General features: G+C 40.9%; 1 protein-coding gene across 4 annotated transcripts in view; it reads right to left on the reverse strand.

Annotated features, from left to right (window-relative positions):
* SAP130 (Sin3A associated protein 130) overlaps nt 1-12,160 on the reverse strand; it is a 27,038-nt gene extending 14,878 nt beyond the window's left edge. For 3 of the 4 annotated variants that reach the window (XM_014064242.2, XM_014064241.2, XM_014064240.2), the window contains exons 1-11: nt 12,020-12,160; nt 10,054-10,204; nt 9,712-9,950; nt 7,606-7,773; nt 7,239-7,350; nt 5,816-5,940; nt 5,250-5,374; nt 4,729-4,879; nt 4,292-4,382; nt 3,807-3,911; nt 2,166-2,307 (exon numbers count right to left, since the gene is read on the reverse strand). In XM_014064242.2, coding sequence (XP_013919717.1) covers nt 2,166-2,307; nt 3,807-3,911; nt 4,292-4,382; nt 4,729-4,879; nt 5,250-5,374; nt 5,816-5,940; nt 7,239-7,350; nt 7,606-7,773; nt 9,712-9,950; nt 10,054-10,198 — 1,403 coding nt within the window. In that variant the 5' untranslated portion in view covers nt 10,199-10,204; nt 12,020-12,160. The remainder of the gene's footprint in view (nt 1-2,165; nt 2,308-3,806; nt 3,912-4,291; nt 4,383-4,728; nt 4,880-5,249; nt 5,375-5,815; nt 5,941-7,238; nt 7,351-7,605; nt 7,774-9,711; nt 9,951-10,053; nt 10,205-12,019) is intronic. The other variant, XM_087725678.1, reaches the window with a different exon arrangement.
* Nucleotides 12,161-12,371: the final 211 nt, after the last annotated feature.

Genomic DNA, 12,371 nt, shown 5'->3' on the forward strand with positions numbered 1-12,371 from the left:
GGATCCAGGCGGTCGTGACCGCCTCCCTTCGGGAGGGGAACTTCCCCGCCGCACTGAAAGCGGCGGTGGTGAGACCCCTCCTGAAGAAACCATCCTTGGATCCAGCTGCTCTTAATAGCTATCGCCCTGTCTCCAACCTTCCCTTCTTGGGGAAGGTTGTTGAGAAGGTGGTGGCCTTCCAGCTCCAACGGTCCTTGGAGGAAGCAAACTACCTAGACCCCTTCCAGTCAGGCTTCAGACCCGGTTACAGCACAGAAACCGCTTTGGTCGCATTGATCGATGATCTCTGGAGAGCCAGAGATGAAGGACATTCCTCCATCCTGGTCCTCCTTGACCTCTCAGCGGCTTTCGATACCATCGACCATGGTATCCTTCTGCGACGACTGCGGGGGGTGGGAGTGGGAGGCACCGTGCTACGGTGGTTCTCCTCCTACCTCTCGGACAGGTCGCAGTCGGTGTTAGTGGGGGGGCAGAGATCGTCCCCTAGGCCCCTAAATTATGGGGTGCCTCAGGGTTCGGTCTTATCCCCCCTGCTATTCAACATCTACATGAAACCGCTGGGAGAGATCATCCGCAGGCACGGGATTAGATACCATCAATACGCGGACGATACTCAATTGTATCTGTCCGCCCCGTGCCAACTCAATGAAGCGGTAGATGTGATGAGCCGGGGCCTTGAGGCCGTTATGGACTGGATGAGGGTTAACAAGCTTGTGCTCAACCCAGAAAAGACCGAGTGGCTGTTGTGTTTTCCTCCCAAAGATTTGACTAATATTCCATCACTCAGGCTGGGGGGTCAAATTCTACACCCCTCAGAGAGGGTTCGCAACTTGGGAGTCCTCCTGGATCCACAGCTGTCATTTGACCACCACCTAACGGCTGTGACCAGGGGGGCATTCGCCCAGGTTCGCCTGGTGCGCCAGTTGCGACCCTACCTGAATCGGGAGGCTCTCACAACAGTCACTCGGGCCCTTGTGATCTCTAGGCTGGAATACTGCAATGTGCTCTACATGGGGCTGCCCTTGAAGAGCATCCGGCGACTACAGCTAGTGCAGAACGCAGCCGCGCGAGTGATTGCGGGTGCACCTCGATTCACCCGCATAACACCTATCCTCCGCGAGCTGCGCTGGCTGCCTGTCGATCTCCGGATGCGCTTCAAGGTGCTATTAATCACCCATAAAGCCCTACATGGCAGTGGATCTGGATACTTGAGAGACCGCCTTCTGCCAATTACATCCCTGCGACCAATAAGATCCCATAGAGTAGGCCTCCTCCGTATACCATCGGCCAGCCAGTGTCGGCTGGCAACCACAAGGAGGAGGGCCTTCTCAGCAGTAGCCCCGGCCCTTTGGAACGAGCTCCCCGTGGAGATTCGTACCCTCTCCACCGTCCAAGCCTTCCGCATAGCCTTGAAGAACTGGCTCGCCCGTCAGGCCTGGGGATAAGGATAGTTACCCCTCCCGAATGATGAATGTATGTTGCCTACCATTTTATTATATGTTTCTATCTTGATGTTTGTATTCCCCCCTTCCCAGTTTTATGTGAGCCGCCCTGAGTCCCCTCAGGGAAAAGGGCGGCCTACAAATTCTAATAAAACTATAAACTATAAACTATGGCCGCAGTTGAGAACAGAATGCCATTTTGACTACTTTTACTGCAGTCCTAAGTCAAGTCACTATGATCATAAGTGCAAAACCATCTTAACCAACTGGCTAAAAATATAACAAATTGTGATCACATGACAGCACGATGCTACAACAGATTAATCACAACTGTGTACTAGATGCTAAGCATCTAAATTGTGATCATGTGACCATAAGAGCAGGGTGACAGTCATGTTGAAATTTAGGCCATAAATGACATTTTCAAATGTACAATGGTACATTAATTTGTACCATCATTAAGTGAATGGTTGTAGGTGGAGGACTGCCTGTATTTGCTCTTAATTATCCTTCATTTCCAGGCATCCACACTACTGAGCAACATAATTCAAGGTATTCTCTATTTTTGGCTTTGTTCCCATGGAATTTTAATTTTTTCAGAATCATAACATATTCAATAGAATTATACAAAAAAATTATTACTTTACAAACTGTAATAATATAGATTCTATCTATCTAAGATTAAGAAATTCTTTTTCTGTATAAGAAAATAAGCTCACTTACCTATTATCATTTCTAGCTTCCATTGCCACCGGATTTGGAGATGCACGGTGACTAGATATAGGAATGAGATTACTCCTCTCTGCTGTATAATCAGACTGGATGCGGGGAGAGGTATGTGTGATTTGCTGGGGGACAACTTTAGCTGTATAGTAACAAGGACAATCCAGTTATTCACCATACTCAGTAAACTAAGACTAAGAAAATAACATGCAGAAATGATGTTCAGGGAACCAAGCCTCTCTGTATTGTCCTTTTAACAGAAAGACAGTGCATGATAATTTAAAGCTGAAAACATAGAGCTGAGTAGAAGTGTGATATATACAATTCATAAAGTATTATATAGGTACAGAGATACCTATAGAGCTTCTGAATGAAAATGAGGGATGAATCTGACCAGTTATGAGCTATAGTCTCTATTAAAACCTTACTTGTGACAGTAGGAGCACAAAACCACCATTATTTCTCTGCCCTTTTTGTGTCTGCAGTGTCACTAGTGGCTTGTTTCAAAATCTCCAGGTCCCTCCTGGGATGGGAGGGGGGTGTCATGTGATCAACTTTGAGGCTATACAGAGAAATTTAGAGAACATCTGATGGCCAGTGACTTGTACCTGTTCCCAGTTGGAATACAGGCACGGTGCAGGTCCATTAGAATACCTGGGGCGGGCTTCCTCAGTTATCTAGAAAGTTTGACCTTGTTGGTTCTGATGAAGTGGACAGTGTGCTCAATGCTGTTAGTGTAACCACCTGCCAATTAGATCCCTGTCCCTTCTGACTAGTGAAAGCTTCCAGGACAGCAACTGCCAGGTGGGTGATACAATTCTTCATTACAGGAGGGATGTTTCCACAATTAGATGGCAGTCATGGCTAGGAGAGCCTTTGCACAACTATGTGTTACATGCCAGTTTCCTGGATATTGCATCCCTGCACATAGTCACTCAAGTCCTGGTCATCTCATGCTTGCAAATGGGGCTACTCTTGAAGAGTATTCAGAAGCTACAACTGGTGCAGAATATAGTGATGTGGACATTCTTGGGGCCTCTATGATGGTTCATATTGCATTGATGTTGGCTTCTGTGTCCAATTCAAGATGTTGGTTATCATCTTTAAAGCCCTTCATGGCTTTTAAGGCTACTTGAAGAAATATCTCACCCCAATGGAATTGGCCCAACTCACCCATGTTGGCAGAAGGGACATGCTCTTGATTCCATTAGCCAAGGAATTCCAATTGGTGGGATCCCAAGACAAGAGCCCTTTCTGTCTTCTGAAACATGTCCTCTGATGTAAGATTCACACCCATCCTTGGCCTTCTGAAAGTACCTGAAGACTTGGCTCTACCAACTGACTGGGACCTCACCGAGGTCATGCCATTCTGGAGGTGGTTAATGGACTAAGATCCCACTTCCTCTCCTGTGTACATCTTGCTCTCTTCCTTCCCATCTGATCAATTTTAAATCATTTTAGTAATAATATTTATCATTTTAAAGTTTTATTCTTGTTTTTATGACTGTAAGCTGCCTCTAGGCAAGATGGGCGGCACATAAGTTTATTAACTAATAAATTGCTGATCTCTTGGAAAAACAAAAGTAAAATATTACTTAAATATTACAAATCAAATTACAGTTAATAAGAGAACCCACTCACCAACTGGGATGTTTGAAGTGGTCACAGCTGTTGCATGGGATGAATGTGATGGCATAGTCACAGTGACAATTGTAGTAGGGGCTGCTTGAGTGTGAGGTATAGAGCCTAGAAGAAAAACGTAATACAATTAAATCTTTGTGTAGAAAATGTCAATGAATATAGACAAACAAAAACAATAATCTATGCAAGAAAATATGTTCTATTGATAGAAGCAAGCTAAAACAAATATCAAGCAGTATTTTTCACATGGTATGACACCGTGGAGCTAATTAAAAGGGATGAACCCCAAATCCTAGACTGTATTTTTGCCCCTACAATCTTGCTTTCTCCCAAAATGTTACATATGGCTCCTGACCACCAAAATGTTGCTATTGTCACTCAAATCTATTGTGAGGCAAAAGATTTTGTTTGGACAGAGTTGCAACTTTAATAACTTTTTTTAGTTTTACAAATAGTTCTGAAGAAATGTAACTACAGATACTTACCAGCTGTAGTCACAGAAGGAATAGTATTTGTTGCTAAAATTGGTGCCACAGTTGCTGCTGCTACTGGAGTACCAGTACTAAAAATTGTTTTCTGTAGAGGAAAAAGTTGTACATTAAAAACTGTTGAAAATGTGCTTAAAAATATTACTGTATCAGCTTAAACTAGTTACCAAGCTATTAGCCCTTACAAAACATATCTACATGTGGTTTAAAATCATGGTTTATTGAATAAATTAATAACTTTTGAATAAAGTAACAACTTAAAGATCTGTTACTTTATTAAGCCATTATTCATACAACATAACACGCAGTAATTGAGATCATGCAACCTATTAAGTAAAAAAAAACAAAACCATGAAGTTGCTCCCGAAGTGTGATGTGTTGAATGCCCCAATGAAGAAGAAATAACTGGGTGGACTGCATTCATAATAATTTACCTGAGCCATGGGGTGAAGCTGTTGTTTTTGTGTTCCTATGGCTGGATGAGAAGGTAAAGTAATTCTGGTTGCTGTATCCCTTGGCTGGGCAGGACGCTGAATACTGATAGGTGCAGAAGGTGGGTGCTGTTGAATTGACAGTGCTGGCCGACTGTAAAAAAACATTATTTTACCTAGGTTAATTAAAAGTTAATGACTCAAGAGATATCATGACTTAAGATGTGCATTACCTAAATTAATATGTCAGTAGCAAGTACTGTCCTCTTGGAGCACGAATCAGGATGATTTCACATTACATGGATAACTTACAGTGCATGGAAACTCATTAGCATAGCAAAATACTGTGCAAAAATGGTGTGGCTGATGGAGCAATTATCTAAGAAGGCAATCTGAAACAGCCTGTATGTAACAGCCAGATCGTAAAAAATGATCCTCAGGTGCAAACAGATCAACATGTAAATACATATATACCTTCCAATTATATACTTGGTCTACTTAATGCTGTGTTCTGTGGTGGTTACCTGAGGGTAGATTCTGTAGCATGTGTGGTTGTTGTAGTAATAACAGGTGACTGAGCTCTTGTGGCTGAGACTGTTGCAACTACAGCAGGCGGAATAGTGCTTGAGGTTGTCACAGCAGGCCGAGACTATATAGGCAAGAGAAAAATAGTATCTTATCAGCATTGCAATTTCATTATTATAAGAACGTTCAACTATTTTTTAATAGTTTCTTTAAACAGTGAGAACTGATATTTAAATTATATCCTAGATAATATTAAACTGTATAAAATATGATAAAATTGCCATTATTTTTAGAGTAGAAGAAAAGAAAAAAGAGAAAAATACTTCATCAACTATCACAATTGAAACTCTTAAGTAGAAAGACATCTTGAAGTTCATTATTAGGTAGACTTTATTTACAGTAGCTTCTCCAAAACCATTTCTATAATGTTAAGAAAGGAAGCTGCCAGAATTCCCAAATTATTTATGCAGTGAGCCACTGAAACTTCAAAGTGATTTCTTACTAGAGGAGACAAAAGGTAAGTATTAAAACAATTAAATGACAATACTTCATGACTGCTACTTGCCTGGATAGGTTGATGAATGATATGCTGAACTGCTGGTTGTGCTGTTGCTGCATTTGGCAACTGTGAAGCTGGCCTCAAGACAGTTGTTACTTTAGAACTTGACATCACAGCAGCAGCAGCTGCACCTGAAAGAAACCATACTCATATGACTAAATAACATTTAATGTCCCATTTTAAAAGTGTCAGGTTAGCTGCAGCTTTTATGTAGGATAAAAAACTAAGAAGGAATATTACCAGTGCATATGCTTCCAACTGCAGTGAGCTCAGCCACACTTAAAATCACAGATTGGAAGAAGCCAAGTGGGCCATCTAATCCAACACCTCGTGCAGAACTCCAAATTAGAACGTTCCTAACAAACTACTACGTGGTTAATCTATCCATTGAAGGAGAGCATCTTCCCTGGAAGTTGGCTTCATTGTCAATTTCATTATCATAAGGGGGAAAAAATCCTAACATTTAATGGTAATTTGATCTTATTCACGAGTATGTACAGAATGTATCAGCGCTTCTAACAAGGTTACAATATATATTTATATATGTCCTCAACCCAAATTTTGGAGTGTATTCTGATACCTAAAATTATTGGTTTGTCTGCAAATGTTGATTATTTATGATATTTTATCATATATGTTTATATATACATATTCATTCATAATTATTAGGAACAATCATTATTATTAAGGAAATATGCTATTGGTCTGGTTAAATCTTTGTGTCTTATCCTTGAGAAACAAAACACAAAGAGGGAAAGACCATATGACTTCAGGAGAACAAATACCACTATATACAGTATATATATATATGAAACACTATGTCTGGTTCAAGAAATCTGAACTTATTTAATGTCAGAACATCCACCCCATGTTTCTATGATGACATCAAAGAAATTCAGCCCTTCAGCCACCTCTTACAATTGCCCAATGGAACATATTTCCTGTTTTCAAAGAAGATAGGTCTGACTTATTTCGATAATTGGTTGGATAAATTACAGTGGCTCAGACACTATGGTAAACCATGAAGTATAACATCACCATTTCAATCAGGCTGCTAAGACAAACCTAAGCAACTATTCTTAGAGCTTAGCATACTGTGAATGCAACTGAAGACTAATCTCTTTAATGGGACTTGAAGTGGGAGTCTCATTGACCTTAACTGTAGTCATTAACATACAACCATAACTATATTGTGATATTTCCTAAGCAATTGAGATTTTGGTAGGATCAATGAACTATATAACACCACAAAGATATACTATATCTCCTGACAAGAATGTAATTAAATGGAATTGCTTCAGATTCAAGTCCAGCCTTCTCCACATGCTTCACTTTAGGAGTAACATCTATATTTTCCATATCTAAAACTTATCCAAACAAAATTGCTATATAATCATTTGCTCCAAGAAAGTACAATTAACTTTACTACCTCGAGGCAAGTGAGAAGCTCCAATATGTAAAGGAGGCCCAGGGGCACTACTTCGGATAATTGACATCTGAACATTGGTTGTCATAATATGGTGCACGCTATTGGGATGCCCCTGCATATAAAATAAAATAATTTTTTAAAAATTACATGTAAAATCTTGTGTAGAATTGTCTTGAAAAGTTTAATTCACAAATTTACAATTAATTGAATCGTATGGTTATTATACAATAATAACTATGGTTAATCTGAAGTTTTAAAACAAATACAAAAGTAAAATTTAAGTATACATCTTTACAGTAGAAGCGTAATCAAGGCTTTTTAATTCTCTTCCATAGTCTTAAGAAATATGGCAGGAAAAAAAAAATACCTGTTGTCCACTTATTGTTGCTACAGGAATAGCAGATGCCTGTGGGATGCTATTTTCCATTGTTACAGTAACCTGCCCGGGGACTTTGGTGGGGCCAGACAGAGTAGATGGTGGGGCTGGTGGGGCTGGTGCAATAGGACGACTGGGTATTGCGGGCTTCAAAGGAGGCTGCAAATAACAAAGATACAATTGTTTGCTCTTTACATAGAAATAACATGAGTCTGTATCAGTTATTTTTCCTTATGGCAGGAGCAGGCAACAAGTGGTTTTTCAGATACTGCTGCATTATAAACTCTCACCATCCCTCCCTATGGCCATGTTACCAAGGAAGTTGGAATTGGGCAATAGCTGGAACTGTGTGCCATCATTGTGTACCACTGCCTTAAAATCCAGAATTGAGAAGACAGCAACAAACAGCAAGTGCCACCTAATGTAAAGAAGCTGAAGAAACTGTGGACCACCTGGTTAGCTGCTGCAAGATGATCACACAGACTGACTACAAGTAATGGCATGACAAAGTAGCAACAATGTTGCATTGGAAAATTTGCAAAAAATATCACTTGCCTGCAAACAAGAACTGGTGGGACCATATAATAGAAAGTCATAGAAAATGAAGAAGCTAAATGTGCTCTGGGACTTTAGAATTCAAACAGATAGGCACAAAAAAGTCTGGATAGTGGACGTGGCAGTAGTTGGAAAAAGCAGAATGGAACAGAAGGAACTGGAGAAGATAAAAAAATATGAAGGCCTGCAAACAGAAATAGAACAACTGTGGTAAAAGAAAGCAAAGATAGTACCAATAGTCATAGGCACCTTGCGTGCAATCCCAAAACAACTGGAGAACCACTTGAACACTATCGGCATTGAAAAATTCACTATCAATCAATTGCAAAAGGTGGCTTTACTTGGAAACAGTTTACATGCTGCGACGAAATCTGTAACACCATCAAACATCCACCTCTGCCTATTCCAGGTCCTTGGAAAGAACTTGATAGACAAAAATGCCAAATCCAGTCTGAATATCTGGCTGACTGCAATGAATCACCATCATAATATTTCATCAGTCAATAGCAAAAGGCATATTTACTTGGAACAGCTTACGCTCTGTTCCTTAATAAATGTGTACAATGCCAATACTGAGAAGACAGAAACAGACAATAAATGTTACCTCTGCAAAGAAGCTCAAGTGGACCATCTAGTTAGCTACCACAAGATCACACAGACTGACTACAAACCCTGGCATGACAAAGCAGCAACAATAGTTCATTGGAATATGTGCAAGAAACACCACTGGACTACAAGCAAGACCTGGTGGGACCACAAAATAGACAAAGTAGTAGAAAGCTAAAATGCTGAAGTGCCCTAGGATTTTATAATTCAAACAGATAAATACCTGCCACATAACGTCCCAGACTTAACAAATGTCATTAAAAAAGCAAAAAACTCTGAATAGTGAATGTGGCAATAGCCGGAGATAGCAGAGTAAAAGAGAAGAAGAACAGAAAATCACAAAGAACTGCAAATAAAAGTTGAACAATTGTGGCAAAAGAAAGCAAGGTTAATACCAATAGTAATAGGAGTCTTAGGTGCAATCCCAAAACAACTGAAGCACCATTTGAACACCATTGGCACTAACAAAATCAATACTAGTCAATTGCTTCATTTGGAACAACTTACAACCTGCAAGTATTTTTAATACCATGAAACAATAACATATGCCTATCTCTAGTCCTTGGGATGGAGTCAGTAGGTGGATTAAATGGCCAAATCCAGTCTGATTTGGCTGACTGCGCAACCAATCATGATATTAGTGTATTAAACATACAGTATATGTTTCCAATTCACATTCAAAAATATCTAAAGAACGGCATTTAGTAGTACACATAAAAGTTGGGTTATTACATACTATTCCTACATATCTACTATATTCAATTACTTTCTGTAGTTTAAAAAAACTATCACTGAATCTAAAAGAAATCTAAAAGAAATTTAGATTAATTATTTGTGATATAAATCAGCGTAAATAAAAAATACCTAAGGCATCAAATGCCAATGTGAGAAAAATATTTACAATTCAGTGTAGTATATAAAATTAGTTTTCATTACCTTGATAAGCCCTTCAGAAAAGGTAAGTGGCACTGCTGGAGCCAAATGAGTTGGAGGAGCTGCCACTGTAACTGGTACACCTGATGGCACTGTATGGTGTTGAGTCAACATTTGCACTTGTGGATATGGTCGAACTACCACTGTTTCCTGCTTCTCTTCACGGGACTGAAGAGAGCCAGCAGGAACCACATGATCTCTGGGAGCCATTTCCAATTCTCGATTAGGTTCATCATTCACTACTGGAAAAGGAAGAAAACCAGTATAGAAAATTTGAACCATTACTATGAAAGGTGATAATTTATGAAACTATATAAACATTACATTTAGTTTCAATGGACTTACTTCCATGGAACATCGTTCTTGGTAAAAATGCCTCACCTGTTGCTGCTGGATTTATCAGTCCAGCAGGTCCACCGGCGGAGATAGGAGGAGCTGGACCTAGACTTGGGGGAGGAACTCCAGTACGGGGAAACTGCTGAGAACTCATTTCCGCCTGTGAAGCACACATGCAATTGTAAGAAATTCAGATGCCCACATTCCAGAATACTTTGTTGAGAAGTATCAATGAACTCTATTGCCTGCATTTTTACTTTTTATCATAGTTATTTACAACTGACTTATAAGCATTATCAAACCAAAATTTTAGTTACATAGTTCAAACAGCTCAATTATGTTTAGTAACAATTATAATAAAAATGTATGAATGCAACGGCAGCTGGAAATCAAATCAGTTTTTAGACATTCAGGAGACAACTATCAATGCTAAATAATGTCAAGCAAATCAACTGTTTATTCAAAAATAAGTTACACAGTGTTCAAAGATAATCAATTAAGTTTGCAGAGAATGAAGTTCTAAATGTGTTTGGAGTACATTTTAATAAAATACTTAATAAATACTTCATCACCATGAACTTGTGTAAGCCTGACACTGAACTTCAAGTGCTGTTCTAATAATTAAGTCACATACTAAAGATCTAACTCACTGCTTGACACAAGCTATACAAACTGGGGATAATTATCAGTGATTTCATATTTTTGTAAAGTGGTAATGCAAGTTTATATACACTTCTTGGGAAATAAGTCATTAAACTAATTTAGGAGATGATGGGTGGATAGAGATTGTAGTTCTCAAAGTGTGAGAACAGTGTGCTCTGAATTGTTTCTGGTGGGTATAAAAGCATTTCTATTTCAAAGTCACCAGTGTCTAACAGGTGCCAGACTGAAAAGAAAAAGCTGGCTATTTCTGGGCACTGCAAACAGATATTTTTTAAAACAATCAATAAATTAGTCTTAAAGTAAATTGTAAAAAAAGTGTAATTTCATCACACCATTGATCCACATTAAATTGGTACTTTTTGCCTGAAATTGTCCGAAGACTCAGTCAGAGGTCCTAGAACCTCCTTACGGTTCTCTGCGTTTCTCGTTCAGCTTTCAGACTTCTTTCAAAGTACATTGCAGGCATGCTCTAACGCAGGCCATGAGGACCCACAAGATGAACACAGTGCTGCAGCCTCTAGTCTAACATCTTACAAATGTCTTTTTAAGCGAAATGTGACTGGCAGCGGCTCCAAGGCGACCTAGCCTCGTGCCCGATATCAATGGGACCTTCGCCTTCCAAATAAGGCAGTCCGGGCTAAAGGCTCTTTCCAACTTTCCGTGCCGGAGAGTGTCGCGATCGGAAGAACTTTAAGGGTAAAATTCTCCAGACGAAAAGCGAATCATGACGGTCGCAGAACTACTGCGAAGCCCACAACCAGACCCTCCCCCCCCCCGCGGACACACACACACACACACACACACACACAAGCCAGAGGCGTCACACGAAGCTCCTCCCTTTCTCTCAGATCCGGGCGGAATTATTCTCTTGAAATAAGTTCCGCCCACTGGCTTCGCCGTTAAAAGTCCAGCCCCTTCTCTCACCAGCCAATTGGAAAGTCTCACCTTCCAACAGCCGACCAATCCGGATCAATGAAAAGCACTACAGGCCAACCAATAGGGGAACCCACTTTGGCTACGCCTGGTTACCAATAAGAAAATAAGTAATGGCTAATTAGGGCCAGCTAAAGCCCGCCTCCCATCCCTCTCTGGTCACTATGTGAAACAAGACGCGCAGAATAAAGGACTCGGATGTTCAGACCGAATAAAAAAGCTGCAGCTACCGACAACAAACTCCGCACAGAGCCTCCAGGAGAAAAGAGAAAGGGATCACTCGGGTTGATATCTACTGAACCGTGACTAGAAGGAACGATGAGGGCTTCGGGCAGACCCCTGTCTTAAAGGCTAGCCCTTCCCTCGACTCACGACTTACCTGCTGAGGAGGGCGCGGCGGAACCCCTCCGGAAAAACTCCCAGAAGCACTACGACGTGCACTGACACCGAGGGGGCTCAATCGGGAGTGTTGCTTCCGCTGCTGCAGCAAACCACCCCTCCCCCTTCAGATCGATTGGGTCTCGGGGCGCCCCGCCCACCGTGGTGAGACTTTCGCCTCGTTTTGCTCAGCCATTGGCTGAGCCGCGGGTGGCGGAAAGAGTCTTGGGAGTTGTAGTTCGAGATCCGAACGGCGGCTCAGTCAGGTGTCGCGAGATGTTGAAGCAAAAGGAAGACATGCGATTGGTCGACTACAAGGAGGCGGAACACCTAGGCTTGTCTCCGCCCACTAG

This window comes from Thamnophis sirtalis, unplaced genomic scaffold (assembly GCF_051295495.1).
Source record: "Thamnophis sirtalis isolate CommonGarterSnake01/CBP01778 unplaced genomic scaffold, rThaSir2_p1.2 scaffold_11, whole genome shotgun sequence".
NCBI classification, from domain to species: Eukaryota; Metazoa; Chordata; class Lepidosauria; order Squamata; family Natricidae; genus Thamnophis; species Thamnophis sirtalis.